The 20,761-nt window shown below is 41.0% G+C and overlaps 1 protein-coding gene across 1 annotated transcript in view; it reads right to left on the bottom strand.

The window, feature by feature from the left end:
- KIF21A (kinesin family member 21A) overlaps positions 1–20,761 on the bottom strand; it is a 94,460-nt gene that overhangs the window by 54,175 nt on the left and 19,524 nt on the right. Inside the window, exons 2-3 of the mRNA XM_086609871.1 lie at positions 3,117–3,339; positions 366–548 (exon numbers count right to left, since the gene is read on the bottom strand). Coding sequence (XP_086465997.1) covers positions 366–548; positions 3,117–3,339 — 406 coding nt within the window. The remainder of the gene's footprint in view (positions 1–365; positions 549–3,116; positions 3,340–20,761) is intronic.

Below are 20,761 nucleotides of genomic sequence, written 5' to 3'. Positions count from 1 at the left end.
TTTTTTTTTATAGTTTCTTGCTTTAAGGTTTGGTAGAGAATTACAAATAGGCAAGAGGAACAGGCTCCACAAACAAATGTGTGCTGCAGAAAAGGATAAATAACTACTAATATAACTATTTCTACACTTCAAAACAAAGCTGTAAAGGTAGCTATTAAAATAATTGGAATAAGATTAAAAGGCCCTTTTTCATAAACTGAAGAGCTGAAGAAAACTGCATAAAATTCCCTTTTGAAATCTTGAAGATTAATTCAAACATCTTGTGGGAAAAGAATGTAAAAGTAGCAACCAGAAAAAAAGTTTAATTGGTTTCCCAAAAAAAAAAAATACATGAAGATATACACACAAACACAGACCATATTTACCTCTAAGAACTGTGCATTCACTTTAAAATCTGGAGGTGGAAGTCCTTGTTTAATAGCAGCTTGTTTTTTTTCTTCAATACATCTGAAAAGATGCTTAACAGCACGTGATATAATGCCTTGTTCCTCTTCTGTTATGTTCACATCAAATCCAGTGCCCATGGTGTATGTTTTGCCAGCACCTGTCTAAATTGAAAAAGGAGTAGTCACTAGAACACGTCAATAGCACCAAATCATCATAGAGAAATATAGTTTGCGAACACTAGTGCTACAGAGTGACTAGTAAGTCAGTCCATCATCTTCACAATATTAACATGCACAACAACAGGCCATTTTGAAAAACGGATAAACAGTAGAGGCTGGACAAACTCTACTGCTTATTCACAGGTCACATACAAGAAGGCATGAACCAGTTCAATCTTTCAGGACCTTTACCCCACAAGCTTCCTCTAAGCTGCTTACATCAGCCTTGAGCTGTCATCTCTGAGGTCAAAAGAACAGTTAATGTTTTCAACAAAAACTGCTAATTAAAGAATATATTTTGGAGGTAGCAGCAGCATTTGCAATTCTTTACTGAAGTAGATCAAATGACTTCCTTAATTACGATGTCTGAATATCTCAGGTAGAATATTAACATTGTTCTCACCTTATAGACAGTACTGAAGAACACAAGTTGTACCTTCACTTGGAAAATAGCTTAATTAAATGTGAAGTCCTATGGAATACAAGGTAGTGTAGTGTTTTCACTTAATTAGTAGGTCAAGTCAAAGACAAAGATAGTATCACACAGCTGAGCATAATCTACTAAACTGGATCTGCAAACTGCTTTGTTTCACTATAACTACACTTCATCTAGCTAACTTGAGATATGACATGAAACAGTGGTGAAATTCAGCATTCAAGACTAAATTTTATAGAATCAAATCCTAAAGAAATATTCAGAAGACAAGAATGCATCCATAGCACATTTAGTACTCTGTGCTAAATGATATTTCAGCTTTGAGAAGTTAAACGCCTGCCCAGTGTACTGAGAGGGTGTGTTCTCTATGAAAAGTTCTCCAACTTTGGAATCTCTACATTTTGCACACAAACAAATAATGTGGCCTGGTTCCCTAGGATCTATTTTGAAAAAGGTCCTCTTCCCAAAAGTGTCTGAAAATGCAGACTGATGAAAACTGCTCAGAAAAGAATATCAGTATAACCTATCTCTATATATCAACTATACATGGCCTTTTACGATGGGGTGACAGCATCGGTGGACAAGGGTCGACCAATGGATGTCATCTACCTGGACTTGTGCAAAGCTTTTGACACTGTCCCGCATGACATTCTTCTCTCTAAATTAGAGAGTCATGGGTTTGATGGATGGACCACTCGGTGGATAAGGAATTGGCTCAATGGCCGCACTCAGAGAGTAGTGGTCAACGGCTCAATGTCCAAAGAGACCGGTCACAAGTGGCGTCCCTCAGGGGTCCGTGTTGGGCCCGGCCCTCTTCAACATCTTTGTCGGTGACGTGGACAGTGGCATGGAGTGCACCCTCAGCAAGTTCGCCGATGACACCAAGCTGTGTGGTGCCGTCGACACGCTGGAAGGGAGGGATGCCATCCAGAGGGACCTTGACAGGCTGGAGAGGTGGGCCCGTACCAACCTCATGAAGTTTAACCAGGCCAAATGCAAGGTCCTACATCTGGGTCGTGGCAATCCCAGGCATAAATACAGACTGGGTGGTGATTGGATCGAGAGCAGCCCTGAGGAGAAGGACTTGGGAGTGCTGGTGGACGAGAGGTTCAATATGAGCGGGCAATGTGCTCTTGCGGCCCAGAAGGCCAACCGCGTCCTGGGCTGCATCAAGAGGAGCGTGGTCAGCAGGTCAAGGGAGGTGATTCTCCCCCTCTACTCTGCCCTCGTGAGACCTCACTTGGAGTACTGCGTCCAGTTCTGGAGTCCCCAACATAAGAAGGACATGGACCAGTTGGAGAGGGTCCAGAGGAGGGCCACGAAGATGATAAGAGGGCTGGAGCACCTTTCCTATGAGGACAGGCTGAAAGAGTTGGGACTGTTCAGCCTGGAGAAGAGGAGGCTCCGGGGTGACCTTATAGCGGTCTTCCAGTGCCTCAAGGGGGCCTACAGGAAAGATGGGGAGAGGCTGTTCAGGAGGGCCAGTTATGATAGGACAAGGGGTAATGGTTTTAAAATAGAGGGAGGTAGGTTCAGGTTGGATATTAGGAAAAAATTTTTTACTATGAGAGTGGTAGAACACTGGAACAGGTTGCCCAGAGAGATGGTGGATGCTCCATCCCTGGAGACGTTCAAGGCCAGGTTGGACAAGGCCCTGAGCAACCTGATCTAGTTGGAGATATCCCTGTTCCTTGCGGGGGGGTTGGACTAGATGACCTTTGAAGGTCCCTTCCAGCCCTAACCATTCTATGATTCTATGATTCTATGAACTGATTAAGTAACTAATTTGTATTGCTGCATTGGGGTGAATTCAGGAATTATATGGACTCATGCCATTTTCAGCATTACTATTATTTCAGACCTACTGCCTATATATGTCTTCTGTGTTTCAACTGCAATTCTGTACAGAATCTATGTCTCCTAAATAGTCTCTTCCAGGATATCTTGCTTTAAATAAATAGAAGACACTAAAAAACAGGTTCATGCACTCCAAAATGTAAGGGAAAAATCAGTTACAAGAAACTGTTGTTTCTTGTAACAAAATAAATGCTTTAAAATAAAATTTTAACACTTACTTGGCCATAAGCAAAGACAGTGGCATTATAGCCTTCAAAGCAACCTTCAATCAGTTTTTCTATGCATTGTATATAGATCTCTTCTTGCTGTGAGTCAATGTTAAAGACGTAATCAAAAGTGAAGGCCTTATCTTTTCCCAAGAACACTTGAGGTTCACCAGGTGTGACAGATGTACAAATATGGCATCCTTCAATCTTCTCTTTGGCTAGCTGTGGTCTAATTCTGTTTTGGAAGAGACAAAAAGAACTATTAGAAATTCTCATCATCAGAACGAGGAGTATACAAACAATGTAAATAAGATCTGAAAAGAATTCCTTACTGATCGAAAAATGAGAATTTCTCACGAAGCCAGGAAGCTTCCAGCTGTCTGAGCCACAGTACTGACTGTATCAGAGCCCCACTCATGCAACTGTTCATGCAAATGGTGTTATCTTCTCTGAAGGTTCACCTACCAACTTCAAGTTGATGACCTGCCTAGAACTCTGAATGTTTCTGTACATATACCATACATTACTAAAGAGTAACTTGCACGATCTGTTTCAGACTTTGAAAACAAGCTTTCCAGTCTTATTAGGTTTCTTTATGCTTTAATTGTAGCAACAGATTCATTTATTTTTTTTTAATAGCAACAGAAATATGAAATCAATGCAGGATAGTTTAAGTAGTGATTTAGGAGCACGGAACCCCAAAGCCTACATATCATCTTAAATAAAAGCCTCCTTGCTAAAAAAGCAAGGAGAAGGCTCACATTTCTCCTTTTCCTTTGACAGGAAAGGAGCTTTGTCACAGCCAGAACACTTCTGTAAAATGTTTGGTTTCAGTGAAGCAGCATACCTTCAGAGGGAAGGAAAAAAAAAAAAAAAAGGAACAATTTCTAACAAGTTCTAAAGGTCAGAGTGTCTCATTCCTCATTATTTCCCCACTGAAACAAGTTCCAGCTTTTATTTCAGTTTGTTCCATTTCTGACAAACTACTTCATAGAACACAGAATATAAAAAGTCTGAGATGACTATCATTTTATTAATTACTCTGCATTTTTAACATTCTTGCACTCTGGTCAAAATTGAATTAATATACTAGCTCCATGACTAAAAAAGATTGTGGAAGTTTGTGATTCAATTGGTTTAATGATTAACTATCAGGAAGAAAAAACTCTGGCCAACATATTATTCTAGCTGCAATTAACCAATTATTTCTTTACAAAATTACCTTCTTTTTTTTTTAAAGTGATTCCAAGTTCTTAAAGCAGCACCAAATTTAAAAAAAAAAAGTGTGCAGCTTAAAAGTCAGGAACAAACAAGGCTATATATAAGGGTGATAAAACACCATCAGTACAGTCACATACAGACAAAAATCATGAAATATTTTATATAGCTTCTCCATATATACCAAACTTCAAGTACCTATATTTATCTCGGTGTGGCTACTTTTAGTTACACAATATCAAAGCTGAATGTCTGTATACACCGAGGATACTTCAAAGGCACACATTGATTCCATATTCCGTTCTTTAAGGGCCATGTCTACGTTAGTGTGTGGCTTGGAGTAGCTGTGCCGTCTTGAAGCAAGTTTCCCCGACATCTTCACTTACTACGTGCTGGTTTGGATCACAGAGCAGTTTCAGTGTGCACAAATGATATCCTTTTCAGAGCAAACTAAGCCAAAATGCTCCACTCCAGACACATGAAACTTGTTCCAAAAATCTAATGGAAACATAAGGATCCAAAGCTACCTGCTGATCTACTGCGACTGTGCCAATGCTTGCTGATGCAGAGAGAGCTAGTCTCCAACAACTCTGAGGGGACTGCTGCAGACTAATTCAAATTATATCAGTATACTATAGTTCAAGTTAGAAATACCCTGTAAAAAAAAAATTAAAAATATAACGGTCACACAGAGCATGATGCATAAGTTTTTCACCCAGGGATGTGCATTGCCATCAGGAATAGCTTTCAGAATTTTTATTCTAAAGGTTTCATTATATTCCACTGTGTGACACTAGAGAATAACTATAATTTATTTCTCATGTTTTCTGCATGCAAATTCCCTTATGGAACGTTCACTAGTGATCAGGAGGTACCTCCCTTATTAGCATACCCTCTAGTGTGGAGTGGAAATTAACGAAACCTTTGAAAAATATCATTAAAAGGAATTATTATATGATGTGTAAAATAGGCACAAATATTCTACAAACAGTATTTGCATTTAATGATATGGAGTGTGTAATATGGGTCAGATTTTCTCTCTAATAACATAATGATTATCATAAGGTTTTTTCTCTTAAATGAAATAAAAATGTTAAAAATAATTCAGGAGTTGCATAGCTCCTTCACTAACAACTTGATCAATGATCAACTAGCACCTGTGTCCACTAAACACAAATCCTGACCAACACATACCTAAACTGGTAATAAATTTAGTTTGTTCTAGACTAGTGAACATTTTATAACAAAATAACTGTTATTTCTAGGTAGAGAGAGAAAGTCTACAAAAATAAATCAATCATATGCATCTCCTGAAAGCACTCTACACAACAGGAAGAGCTGAGCAAATAAAATATTGTAGCATGCTGCCTATAACAATATTTAGAAAATGTCGACATGGTAGGTTATTCTACTGCCTTATTTTAATGTTTCATAGATTCATAGATTTCTAGGTTGGAAAAGACCTTAGAGATCATCGAGTCCAACCATCCCTAATCCCCATTAAACCATATCCCCAAGTAGATCATCCACCCTATTCTTAAACACATCCAGGGATGGGGACTCAACCACCTCCCTGGCCAGCCTATTCCAGTGGCTGACAACCCTTTCCGAGAAGAAATACTTCCTAACATCCAACCTGAATCTCCCCTGACTAAGCTTTTCTCCCCACCATCTTTTCTCAAGTATTTGTAGGCCGTAATCAGGTCTCCCCTCAACCTCCTCTTCTCCAGGCTAAACAGCCCCAACTCCCTCAGCCGTTCCTCATAAGTTTTGTTTTCCAGCCCCTTGACCAGTTTAGTCGCCCTTCTTTGGACTCGCTCCAGGAGCTCAATATCTCTCTTAAAGCGAGGGGCCCAAAACTGGACACAATATTCCAGGTGCGGCCTCACCAGTGCCGAGTACAGGGGCAGGATCACTTCCCTGTTCCTGCTGGTCACACTATTCTTGATACACGCCAGTATCCCATTGGCCTTTTTGGCCACCTGGGCACACTGCTGGCTCATATCAAGCCGGTAGTCAACCAACACCCCCAGGTCCTTCTCCGCCAGCAGCTCTCCAGCCACTCTTCCCCGAGCCTGTAGCGATGCTTGGGGTTTTTATACCCCAAGTGAAGGACTCTGCACTTGGCCTTATTAAAGCTCATGCCATTGGCCTCAGCCCAACAATCCAGCCTGTTCAAATCCCTCTGAAGGGCCTCCCTACCCTCGAGCAGATCGACACAGCCTCCCAGCTTGGTGTCGTCCGCAAATTTACTGAGGGTACATTCAATCGCCTCATCCAGGTCATTGATAAAGATGTTAAACAGAACTGGACCCAGCACTGAGCCCTGGGGAAGCCCACTGGTGACCGGCCTCCAGCCGGATTTAGCCCCATTTACCACCACTCTTTGGGCCCGGCCATCCAGCCAGTTTTTAACCCAAAGGAGGGTGTGCCTATCCAGGCCAGCAGTTACCAGTTTCTCAACCAGAACACTATGAGAAACTGTATCAAAGGCTTGTTGTGAAGCCAGACAGAGGGCAAGCTTCTTTTTAAGACTAAGCACTCTTATTCTTTCACTAATCCCGTGCAGACAGCACAAAGGCAATCAATTGTTCTTACAAGCATGAACTCTGAGGGCTTCTAAAGCTCCTTTCTGCATTGTTTTCTAGTACAAGAAAGCCTAGAAAGATCTTTTCTAAAAAATCAAGATGGAAAACACGTTTTCAAAACGAAGTAACCTTTTGTGTATCCCAAAAACACAGCTCTCCCTCAGTTCTGAAAGGCTTTTAGTACTGACTTGGAGAATGCAGATCAACAACTAAAAAAATAAACGAGTTTTTCTTCATATATTTCCATTCTGTCTTTCTGAAAGAAAAAAAAAGTAGTTCCAAACGAATTTTCTATGCTGAGAAATTGATGTGATTATGATAGAAGTCAAAAAATTTTCTTCTTTCTACTACTAAGTAAAGGCTCAGAGTGACCACAAAGAGGAACAGCATACCTAAAATATCAATCATTTGCATGACAATTATTACAGTGGCTGTCAGGCAAGCAGTTTTGATGTTGGCCTGTGGAGACCTCCCATGAGAATCCTCCCAGCTAGCTCACTGCCTTGCAGCCAGGCAGCAGCGCCGAGCACTCAGCTGCTATAAAACCCAGGACAACAACAAGCTGCAAGTTCATGATGTATGACCATAATCAAGACATAGCAAGATACCATTCCACAGACCAGCAGAGCTGGTGGAAATCTGTGTCACTACTTGCAGCTTGTTACCAGCTCAATCACTTCCCCTAGATTGTGACACAACATCCAGAGACCCAGCAGCGATCGATGACTGTGTCCTTCTTCCCTGACTCACCACTAAATCAGAAAGCAGCGTTGCATCAGCACATACGCAGCACAACAAAAAAAAACAAAGCAAGACTCGCTGCATCAGGAAAGCTTCACCCCAAAGGACAGGCTCTCTCCTTGTTTCGTAATTGCTCTTATACAATGTTCCATTCTGCCACGGAGTAGGCAGGTACCACCCAGAGCGAGATTCCAGATGTGTCACGTTTGAAAGACATCTTCCTCAAAAATGATGTGCAGACAAGAGATGTTCATCACCCAGTCTCAGGTCTGCTCAAGGGATATTTCATGCTCTGAAATCCATACTGCTCTCTTGGTAAGTTTAGCACCAAGCTAATGGGATGACCTTAATAAGTAAGCAACCAGTGCCTCACCTTCAACCTGATTTCTGGCCACTTATGAAGAGTGTGAGTGGATTGTTTGAACTCCATGGCTCTCAAAGCATTACCGTTCACACTGAACATAAGGTCCGGCAAGCTGTAGTCCTCATGCAAGTCAGCTTCTGCTCCAGCACTGGCTATTGGAACACTTCCTCCTCCACTCCACACATCAAATGGGAATGACTGTTTTCTTCTGCTTACAGCCAAACCTCTTCCACTCTCATGTCTTAATGCGGCCACATTTGCCAGTAAAGCAGTCAGCACCCATGCTTTAAAATGTGAGAGAGTTCATTTTGGTTATCTCTTCTTGCCCAGTTCCCAGCCTGGCAGTCTGCCACTGGGATTTTTCTCCAGAACCAATTTGACTTCACCCATTTTGTCTTCTACATGACCCTATCTCATCTGTTTTTCAGGCAACTCTCTTAATTGTATACTGTCAGGTATTTTCTACCTGTTTCCAATCACATCTCCTTAGGCATGGCAACACCCCAAACAACGTTTTGCCTTGCATCCTTCCCTCTTGTTCTCTCCAAACGATGAACACACTCAACTCCTCTTTACATGTACCTTGCAGAGCCTCCAGGCCACACACATGAAACTTAATCCCCTACTCAGCATACTGGGACAAGCTGTCTAATTAGGAAGGGCTAAAATAGCCAGTGGTGGCACAGTAATGCACTGTATTGTACTGGAACTAATCTCTCACTAGAACAGGTGCACAGTGTCTCTACTAAAAATACTGTCACCTAGAACAGACTCCGATAATGCAGTTCAGGGACTGCAGCAGTCATCAGGTCAATACCCTGTTATGCAAGACACCAGACTTCCCAGAATTTATTCCTGTTTAAACTAGATAATATCATAATATCCCTTTGAAAAACATCCTTAGTTTATTTCTAGGGATGGAAAATTGTCCGTTACATATATAAAATATATATATTTAAATCAGTGATTTAAATATATATTATAGAGAGACATAAGGATATAAGTAGAGGTAGATACATATACATACACACACACACCCTTTCAGCTAGTGAACAGTTTTATTGCTGTGCATGTTCATTTAAGAACCTCCCTTTTATCTAATTTTTCCCCAGGAATCTCCACACATCTTTGATCAAACCATCCCTTAACCTCATTTAATAGTCTAAACAAAATGAAACCAATAAATTTTTTATTTTGCATCTCCATGTGAAGTATTGCAAATATTACTCTAACAAAAGTACATTATCACAGTGTTTACCATACACCTTCTCAGCACCTGTACGGAATAACAATAAGCAAACAAGAACTTCTAAGAGTGACCTATAAAGGGCATCGGATTTTACAGAAAGAAGTGGGGGGTGGGGAACAACAAAGCCAGAACACAGATTAATCTTTCAGATAGCAACAACTAGCCAGAAGTCGCATGTCGGAAAGAAGAAAAGATGACGATGAAGTCCCATGTAAAGTTCTTTTTCATTAAAAATTCTGCTGCGAGGAAAGGACTGAGGGTTGAAGAGCAGGCTCCAGGGAGACTTTATAGCAGCCTTCCAGTACCTAAAGGGGACCTACAAGAAAGCTAGAGGGAGACTTTTTACAAGGGCAAGTATTGACAGAACAAGGGGCAATGGCTTTAAACTGAAAGAGGGGAGGTTTAGATTAGTTATAAGGAGGAAATTCTTCCCTCTGAGGGAGGTGAGGCAGTGGACCAGGTTGCCCAGAGAAGTTGTGGCTGAACCATCCCTGGAAGTGTTCCACGCCAGGCAGGATGAGGCTTTGAGAAATCTGATCTAGTGGAAGGTATCCCATCCCTGCCCATGGCAGGGAGTTTGGAACTAGATGATTTTACGGTCCCTTCCAAACCAAACCATTCTATGACTGTTTTCAGCTTTCTCAGAAAAGCATAAATTCAAACATCACTCAAACCACATGCTGCACTGAGTAGGAAATAAGTTAACCTGTAAACCCAAGACTCTCCCATACTCCTCTCTTACTACACAAAGCCTATTAAACTTCAAAAAATTAAGTTTCAAATGTGGGTATATAAACTATTAAATCAAAGAGCACCCAATAAAGCATTTAATTTAAGTGTAGCAGGCAATATAAACTGGAAAAACAAATAAAAGCTCTCCAAAAGCAGAAAAAAAAAAATCACACTTCCTTCCCTTACTTCAGCATCACAATTTGGTGACACGTGGTGTCCCTCAAGGGTCCGTACTGTGACCTGTACTGTTTAATATCTTCATCGATGACAATGGACAGGGGGAACGAGTGCACCCTCAGCAAGTTTGCAGAAAACACCAAGCTATGTGGTGCAATTGACATGTCCAAGGCATGAGATGCCATCCAGAGATATCCTGACAGGCTTTAAAGGTGGGCCTGTGCAAATCTCGTGAAGTTCAACAAGGCCAAACGCACGGTCCTGCACATGGGTCGGGGCAATCCCCAGTATCAACACAGGCTGCGGGATGAAGGGATTGGGAGCGGTCCTGCTGAGAAGGAGTTGGAGGTACTGGTGGATGAAAAGCTGGACCTGAATCAGCAATGAGTGCTTGCAGCCCAGAAAGCCAACCATATCCTGGGCTGTGTCCAAAGAAGCGTGGCCAGCATGTCGAGGGAGGTGATTCTGCCCCTCTACTCTGCTCTCGTGAGACCCCACCTGGAATACTGTGTTCAGCTCTGGAGTCTCCAACACAAGGAAATGGAGTTGCTGGAGCGAGTCCAGAGGAGGGCCACAAAGATGATCCGAGGGCTGGAACACCTCTGCTATGAAGACAGGCTGAGAGAGTTGGGGCTGTTCAGCCTGGAAAAGAGAAGGCTTCAGGATGAACTTATAGCAGCCTTCCAGTACTTAAAGGGGGCCTACAGGAAAGATGGGGACAAGCTTTTTAGTACAGTCTGTTGCAATACTACAAGAGGTAATGGTTTTAAGCCAAAAGAGGGCAGATTCAGACTAGATCTAAGGAAGAAACTCTTCACTCAGAGGGTGGTGAAACACTAGAACAGGTTGCCCAGAGAGGTTGTGGCTGCCTCATCCCTGGAAGTGTTCAAGGCCAGGCTGGATGAGGCTATGACTCCCTCTCTATTCCATTAGATTTTACACTCATCACACCACTCCCATTAAACATACTCCCTCGCAACAAGTAAAGAATCACAGAATAGTTTGAGTTGGAATGGACCTTAAAGATCATCTAGTTCCAAACCCCCTGCCATGGGCCGGGACACCTTCCACTAGATCAGGTTGCTCAAAGCCTCATCCAAGAGAAACACACACGCACCCCTATAGTTTATAAAAACGCAAAAGTACAAGTCAATATCTCACCTTCCAGCCCAATTCCTTTTGAATAAATATCACAATGACTTTTGAGTAGGTTTTTTTGGTTTTGTCATTTGTTTTGGGGTTTTTTGTTTGTTTGGGGTTTTTTTGTTGATTTTAAAAGCTCCACTTCAGAATACCACAAAATACAAACTAAATTCAAACCTAATGCCTACAAATAATACCATACAGCACTCTTTCACAAGCTCAGCATCAAAATAACTCCCTACACTGTTATGGCAAACTACAGGTAAAGTCGATGTCATTTGTCCTCTGCTTTTCTTTTTAAGTGCCAGCTAGGCAGTCGTCCCTGAGCAAGCCATAAATATACTGTACTATCAGTAGCCCTTGACAGCCTTCAGGGTGGAATCCGCTTGTTTTGGGTGCCTACAACGGAGGGAAAAAAAACAAGCCTTCATAAAGTACTTTAACAATTGAATGAATAATGGAATAAAAGTTGTCTTTATAAACAAAAGCAAACAAAGAGTAAGACAAATTCAAGATACGTTTGTAACAATGCCACTTCTGCAGAAAGACTACCTGAGTTTCCGGATGCACACTAGTATTTAGTGGTATCAGTTAACGGCACAATTTCATGTTAATGGTACCAGTCACGCGTATTATACATACTAAGACATAAAAAGGACACGCAATTACAGACATGCAAGTTACCGCAATTACACGAGACACTGCTCAGCAGCCAAGCTGCGGCTATTGGACACTCAACACATTGCCAAGTTTTTCCCCCCCACCAGGGGTCAGCTCCCACCCTGTGAACCTGCTTTGCCTGCAAGAGGCATGGGCACACACCAGCCACCCAGCCAGGGCAACGAGCATGAGCTTGCTGTGACCGTAACTCAATCGCTCTTACACAAGATTTGGGCATCGCTCCCATCAATGTTTCTCTGAAGTTGCCATGGTCTAGACTGAGCTCAGTGCTGGCAGCGGTGTCGTGTGTGCCCAGGGCCCACAGGAACTAGGCAGAGTCCAGGTGTTACTCAGCCTAAACTTACACCAGCTCCCTGTGCAAGCACAAGCGAGGCAGATGTTCTGCAGGTGTACCAGTGCTTGCCTTTAGATACCAGGAAACTTTCAAGCACATCACGTAGGTATCTGGACGCAAGTTAGGCAACACTAGAGAATAAAACTTCCCAGACAGCTCTTGGACATAAGAAATGTATTAAGGACTGTGGCAGAAGCTAGAGCAGGATCTACGTGGTCCAGATTTTACTCCAAAGTCCTATTAATATGCCAATAAAAAGGTATCAGCATCTCTTCAATGCATGTGTGTCCATTGAACATGACCATTAAGCCCCTTGCTTAAAACATCCAGCAAAATCAGCCACTAATTTATCAACTGGGCTCTGAGATAATACATTTTCAATAGCTAACTTATTTTACTGCAAACAAAAAAAAACCCTCCTATTCAAAAATACACATGCAGAGTATTTTGTTTCAGTGCTGCAGTCTGTCACTTCCAGCTTGGACATAATGAGAAGTCAGCAAACGGAAAACTGGAATTAAATTAAGTTGAAGAAATATACCACTGCTGTAAGTAGATTTGTCCAGTTCTCCTCCTCTACGCTCAATCTCTGCCTCTTCAGGTACTTTTTTTTTAATTTAATTTTTAAACACAAATTTAATTTCATAAACGAATTACCCAGCTTGCATCTGATCAGCTCATCTACCCATTAACTGTTCATGCTGGGGATGACGTTCCCAGTGCCAGGCTGAGGCGGTTTCACAGGCTGCTGCTTTCGTTTGGTTCCTGAAGTCCCGTACAATAGCTGCATCTCCGGGCAGCTGCTACAGTTCACCAGAAAACAGTTTAACAGTATGATTTCAGAGTTAATTCTTGTGCAATTGTGTAACAGTCTAGCAGGCTGCACAACACAGATGGCATCTTCACACTGACAGGCACAGTCCTTTGCTTTTGCCAAGAAAAGAAAACAAAGGGAGGGGAAAGGACCAAGTCTGACATCACATAGACCTCCTACTGCTCTGCACACTCCCTTCTCCATCCCCACCTTCCACAGAAGGGCAAAAAGACCCTCCAGTAGATCTAGATTAACTCCAGCATCTTTCTTTATAACATAGAATGGTTTGGGTTGGAAGGGACCTTAAAGATCATTGAATTCCAAACCCCCTGCCATGGGCAGGGACACCTTCCACTACACCAGGTTGCTCAAAGCCTCATCCAACCTGGCCTTGAACACTTCCAGGGATGGGGCAGCCACAACTTCTCTGGGTAGCCTATTTCAGTGCCTCTCCACCCTCCAAGTGAAAAATTTCTTCCTTAGATCTGATCAAAATCTACCTTCTTTCAGTTTAATACCATTGCTTCTTGTCCTATCACTCCATGCCCTTGTAAAAAGCCCCTCTCCAGCTTTCTTGTAGGCCCCCTTTAGGTACTGGATGGCTGCTATAAGGTCTCCCTGGACTCTTCTCTTCTCCATGAACGAATGCTTTCATCTAAACCTCCTTCTTATGACTTCTCCTGGACTAATTTACTTTCTAGTGAGCAAATAAATCCATAGCTTTTGAGAACAATTAGTCTTTTGAGAGAGAGAAGGGAGGACCATGTTGCAGGATTTGTACAGGCCTTGATTATTTCTAGTTCAAGACAAGGTCAGCTGCAACAGAAAAGCAGCACTACCTAAGTTTCTACGTGGCTGCCAAGCACAGGACTGGATCACCTCCAAATTCAAGTGCAATTTGATTAGAACTAAACTAATACTGGAAGTGACATTTCTAAGGCAAACAGATTTTTTTTAAATTGTTCTACTGTGCTACTTGCCTTGTTCTTTTTATGAACATTGTGTTATATGTCTCACCACTCAGAAAGCTAGAAGATAAATAACAACACAATATCTTAGAGAAAATGAGATCTAAACAAATGCAGCAAAGTTTAATTTATTAATTAAGACTTGAAGTATTTATGGTTTATTACCAAGAAATAAAACAAGGAGTCAGGCCTTCCTAAAAAATAAAGTCCAAAATTAATTTCATACCATATAAGAATGCAGGCACATCTGTATCATGCAATAAAGTCACAGAATAGAGACTTTGGTCCCAGCAATCATCAGTCATACTCCAGTGCTGAAAGAGACTACAGACACCTGATGTCCACATAGCTAACTAGCCTGGAGAGGCTGCCTCCCCTTATCAGAGAGCATGGACAAGTAATGTTGGAGACTAAAAAGCATGGGTAAGTAGCTCTGTGGTTATAGCACAGTGGAACACAGTGTTCAGCTGTACTAGTAACATGGTCAGCATTAGCTCAAGGTCTGGACACTATGTTGTACCAAAAATGTGGCCATACCCTGAAATATTTAAGTCACTCACAGGCTCCTCCTCCTGTAAGGATTAATCCTGAAAATATAATCCCTAGGAATCTTTTGTACCTTTTAAAAAAAGGAGCAGAAATGAACTCCAGAAGGTGTTAGTTCATTTCCATTTCTATTTTAAGAAGTAGCTTCTAGTCTTTTAGAAAACCCTATGTATGCTTTCAGCTTGTCAGCCTGCTTACGCTGTACTTCCACACATCATCCCACAGTCAGTAGAACAGCAGAGACATCCCAAATAGCTGGTTCAGGCATGAAGGGCAGGTCCCTTCCCCAGGTGCTCTGGGAAACCCAACATCTCTAAAAGGCCTGTCAAAAATCAAAGAAATGCCTTCAGAGCCAACAAAGGAAATTCAGGCACAAAGGAAATACATAACCCAAAAATTTAACACAAGGAAGCAGAGCCATCTGTGACTCTGAGTTTGGATGACTGCTCCATGTCACCAAACCTGTAGTTTCCCAGAGGGTTCAACCAGCTAGAAGCCTGCAATTTGCTGGCTGTGCTCTGGATATATTTGTGTACCAAGCCCAATAACCAAAAAATCAAATCAAGGACAGAAGGACTGCCTTAAAGTGCACATTAAACCTGTCACTCCCATGAGTGCACTTACTTCTTGTAAGTTCAAGGCTTCTATCAAAAAGTAGGGTTTAGCTTTTATAATTGATGAACTTACGCATAGAAGTACGAAACACCATCTTCATTTCATTGGTGTTGTTTCACATCAATCACTAGCACTGACAACACTGAAGATCAGTAAAGATTACCATTATGAAAAATTTATGGTAACAGCACCTGGCAGTCACACTGCTTAAAGAACATAGATATCACAAATTCAAAAGGAAAGCAAGGTCTTCTGGTGTGTCCTCAGACCACTGTCTACAACTACCATGCTCATGGATACAAAGAGGCCAATTGGGCAATCCAGTGTATCCTTCTGTGGATAAGGATTCATGAAAAAGCAATTCTATATACAAAAGAGAGCATGGTACCCTACGTTTCTTTTGAAATGATCTCTTTTTTTCTTCTAAAATTTAGCTTTAACACAAGTTACCGGCTCTCATCATTCCTGCTCTGGAGTGTGTAGCTGTAAGGAGTGGCTGAGTCACACCACAGGTAAAGCTTGCCAGAGCCGGGTGTAAATGATGTAATTAGGGCAGTATCAGGAAAAGGAATACACTTTCTGTAGCGTCTTTCTGCTCTATGACTGAGCGCTTAGCAGAGATTAAATCTGCTAAATAAATGTCATTATAGGTAAGGTAATATTAAAAAAAAAATATTCAAAAGACAGTTTAAGGAAAGCTTGTTGCATAGTGCACAGCCCAGCAGCCTAGCAACGAGTCATGATGACAAGTGCTGTCAACATTTTAGAGACACTTTGCTTCCAGAAATTTTAGAGTGTATGAATTCAGCTGAGATAAAACAATACTGTCAAAACTAATGTGGTAAATACAGGCTATTCAAGCCCCCCAAAACACTGTAGTCATTACCAAGTTACAGAATAATATTTATGTAAGGGGGAAAAAAAAGAGAAGGAATTAAAAAAAATTACCACACCACGAAACCATAGTCTGACAATCTGCAAACCTAAACTCAGTCACATCTACAGTTCAGGGATTTGGGGGTAATTCAGGTACCTCTTGTAAGCCAAGGTCCGATCAGCCTAACACATCCAAACACACCAAGCCCATAAAAAGTACACCACTCAACACAAATGTGGATGGTGTCAGCTCTACAAAGCATGCTTACAACTACTGTATAATTACCAGAGTCAAACTTCACTAAAACCACAGTTTTGTGAGACACTTGGTTTCAAAAACATTGCCCACAGCATCACAGTACACTGATGAATGAAATAATGCTGCCCACACATTATTTTCAATTAAAGACATGTCATTGACAGTGGCTTTCTGGTTCAAAAGCTAAACACTCCCACTTAAAGAGCAATGACACTATTTCTCCACAAAAATGTACATCTCCACAAAAAAATAAAAGTCTTACCTGTGAAGTCAAAGGACTAACTTTAAAAGAAAATTACTTCATGCAATTAAGAGAAATATTTTAAGAAAAAGTACATATATCCAGCAACTTCCTCACATTCCAAGTTACCAACACCTTTAGGGAAATCAAGAATGAGGGCCACAAACATATTCAGTAATAACCAAACAAAATAGTGTTTATTCACAAGAAAATATTTGTCTTCTCTCATATAAAAAAAAATAACAAAACTGATGTAATGCAAGATTTCCTGTGTCTGCAGGAACAGAGAACTCTTAATTCTTGTCTCCTTTACCCAGATTTCCCTTTCCTTTTCACAAAAACCCACACGCTCACCTACCCACACACATACACTTACTCTTCCAGTCCTTAAAGCTATAGTCCAGAAATCGCTACACATTCATGGCAAAACTACTGTAGCTCTGAAAACTGTTTTCGTGTCTTTCACCTCCATACAGAGGATTTATCTTCCCAGTTACATATTCTCAAGTCTAGGACAGTTGCTTGCTTCACACTTCAAAGACACAGGTCCAAGAATTACATTTCACCAACTTCATTTAACTCAAAACAAACACGAAGTTACCGACATACTACTTATAGCTAAAGCTACAAGCCACTTCCCAAGTAATTACAGTTAAATAACACAATAAAAGAAAAGGAGGATCGGGTCAGTTAAAATTACAAGCTGTCATTAATCATTACTGAAACAACTGCTTAGCAAACACTACGGAAATAATAACCAGACACTCCACCATGAGACAAGACAGCTAAAAACAGTTTCTATAATCTGCTTTGAATAGTGCCTTCACTCTGTTAATTTTCAGTGCAACATTCTTGGAACAAAAACCACTGTATGACTTTTCAGCCACTCCTTGTAAAAAAAACCCCAAAACATTGTATCCATAACACTCGATTCACCAAGTTCCAAAGCAAACTACAGAAAACTTCTTCATATTTGTTGTTGACTGTTTCTAATGAACAGAAGTTGCTCTGTTTCAAAACAGAAGGTAGACTGTTCAAGCAGTGACTGAAAGCTCTGAGCTGGTAAATCCTAACTGCAGTAAGGGAAAATAATCCACTTGCTTTATTTAGTACTATCTGTTTCCAAACAGAAAGGAACAATATCATCTAACTTCTTCAGTCCTTCTGGTTCAGCTACACATTTTTATATATTTGAATGCCAATCTCTGATTTTAATTCTTTCCTTCACGTCTATTCATCCTCTTTCCAAGGCTGCAAAAACATCCACATTAGCAGCAACAGCGTCAAAAATTAAAGATTAATTTTTCCATCCCTCCGTTCCTACGCGCTGACGCTGTACTCAGCTGCCCTGTGAAGACTTGACCACCTCGCTGCTCTTTGTTGGCTTCAGATGATGCTTTAAAAAAAGACCTCTAAAAAGTTAGTTTAAAGTCAGGGTAATTTAGGAAACTATGCTAGAAATTCAGTAGGTAGCATTTTTCCCACACTGAGTCATGCTCCGAATTGATGGCTCAGTAAGATGTCGGATGCTCTTTTGTTCTAAGTCAGCATTTAAGGCAAATATAAACTGACAATCCCCAAACTTCCCCCTCCTCCCCCTTCCTCCATTCTCCAATCCCCCCCAGCAGTGGAGATGCTGGCAAGTCTCTTGGTACTGATTCGAACAACACTCCCTATGAAGTTTCAACCAGGTGCAATGCTTGGATTATCTACAGGTCATAACCTTCTGTTCTGCTAATTGCAAGCTGATTTTCAGACATAGTGGAAAGGGGATAGGAAAAAAAAAATTGTTGATGAGAGAATTTCAGCATTTATATGGAAAAAAACAGTAGAAAGCTGAAATAATTGGAGCTTAAATAACAAGAGAAATCAAAAGAAAGGGACTGGTCACAGCTGACTAGTGAAACAAATTTGCAGTTGGTACTGCTATGAAGACTGTCAGGGTCTTTTTCAACATCATCTGTGCAAAAATCCACTGGAATTTGAAACTTCACAAGAAAATCCATTTCCACACACAAACTCACATCCCAAGGCTTGCAGGAAGAGAGCTCTCTGCTGCAGCAACATCTGCAACAAGGGCTGAGCTGCCACCATTTCACATCCTCAGCTTTTTATACAGTCAGAGAAGTAACACAGAAGGACTTACAAGATAATATATACATGGGACTATAAAAGTGCAGGGTAGTAGCTTCTCATAGACAAATCCAGTTCTTTTCATTTATACATCTTCAGTTCTCACAGAAGAAAACACCTGAAGCACAGACTCAGATGTACTACCCTGAAGAAAAGCAAGAAACCAGCATGATCAAAAGTTTTTTTAAGAAAACAGTTCTGGTAGAAAATTGGGAATTTGATTAAAATGAAGACCTGTGTCAAAATGTAGATACTGCATGGAAAATAACTTTGATAAACTAGAAACTGTTTCTAAACATTTCTGTATTTTACTAAATATATGGATAACTGGAATATTTCAACTTCTTATTCATTTGATTTGGGTAAACATATCTACATTAGGAAAAAAGCTGCAGTCGCTATGGCTTCTTCTACATTGCCTAGGGTATTTGATCTCCCCACATCCTCCACATAGAAATGGAGAAACATACTAGAGGATGGCTTAAGTCACAGAAAACATTTAAAAACTGACTGATGCTTATCATTTGATTAAAATTAAAGATGTGATGCTTCAATATGATTCCTACTAGTTCCCCATCAAAACTATCCAAATAACTTACTGACTATAATATCCAACATATCACTGGAGATTTTAAAGTACGAGAAAGTGAAAAACGTGTGTTATGCTACCTCATAAGGAAAGTAAGGGCTAATTTCATATTCTTGACTTTTGATAACTTACAAAATAGAAACAGTTGCTTGATTTTCTAACAGTTGAGCTTCCACTCCAAGGAGGTAGAAAGTCCCTGATGGCTACACTGAACAAATTGGGTGTGGAAATCATGGCAGAAATACAGTCATTCTCCTAATTTAATTGCTACTAGCATGCAGACCTCACTGTACTAGGAAGCCTTCAGTCTGGAATTACCACTAATAAAAATAATACTGGTAATACCATTTCAGATTTTAGCTCCAGGACAGAGCACGTCTATGAAATAAGCACCCTGGTCATGCACCATGATGTAAACTAACAGGTTCACAAGTCAACTACATAGTTAACTCATGACCTACACACTGGGAATAGAATCTAGAAAGAACTTGCTACCTCCTTGCTACTTGTAAATGCCTTAAACTAGTATCTCTGCTGGCATAACAGCGAGACTAAGTACTCTCTGCTTCATGTTCTAGCTGCAAGCTTAATTTTTCATTAGGGCTCAGGTTCCCCTATTAGATTACAAATCCAACCAGAACTCCAAAACTATTAATGCAAACTCACTGAAAAAAAAAAAGAAAAAAAGAATCATGCAGCAAGGTAGCTCACACAAACTAAAAGCAGTTCTCCCAATTTTACATCACACACAGGAGGCTCTGCATCCCTTTCTGGAACAATGCTCCTCCCTGCGCACAGCTGCTGGCCTGGGCCCTGCTCTGCCAGCCTCCCTCAGCCCCAGCACACAAAGCAGCAACACCTGATCCTGGGATCACTTCTGTCTGCTGAACGCTCCACTGCAGCTCCTTGGGGACAGAAAGAAAAGTCTGTCCTGACAAGGTTCTTCAGGATCAAAACCCATCTCTTTGTCTTGACTGAATTCAATCAGCTCTTCTTGGCACATAATACTTTCAAATCGTGCGTTTCCCAGCTACTCTCAGAAATCATCAATGCCAATCACGGTGTCTCTGCATAAGAGCTCATAGTCCCTCACGCACTGGAGGTACCAGAGATAAATTTAAAACAAGTATTCTTATACAAAATACACTGTTTTAAATCATCTTAGAAAATTAAGCTTACAGTAACTGTTTACATATCAGGATGGCAGTAAAACCAGCTGAGGAGGCTGTGGTCCCTGCCACAAATCTTGTAACTGGGTACCTCATTCCTCTGAGCACGTAACACAGGACAAGGAAAGAGCTCCTTTGGCTTAAATAGGACAAGGCACGAACAGAGGTGCACACAAAGTCTTCCAGGACCAATACCTAAGCTAAAAGAAACTTTTACCAG

Source organism: Tauraco erythrolophus, chromosome 4 (assembly GCF_009769465.1).
Source record: "Tauraco erythrolophus isolate bTauEry1 chromosome 4, bTauEry1.pri, whole genome shotgun sequence".
NCBI lineage: Eukaryota > Metazoa > Chordata > Aves > Musophagiformes > Musophagidae > Tauraco > Tauraco erythrolophus.
Note: the sequence above shows the minus strand (reverse complement) of the source record. Positions and strands in the feature narration are given on the sequence as shown.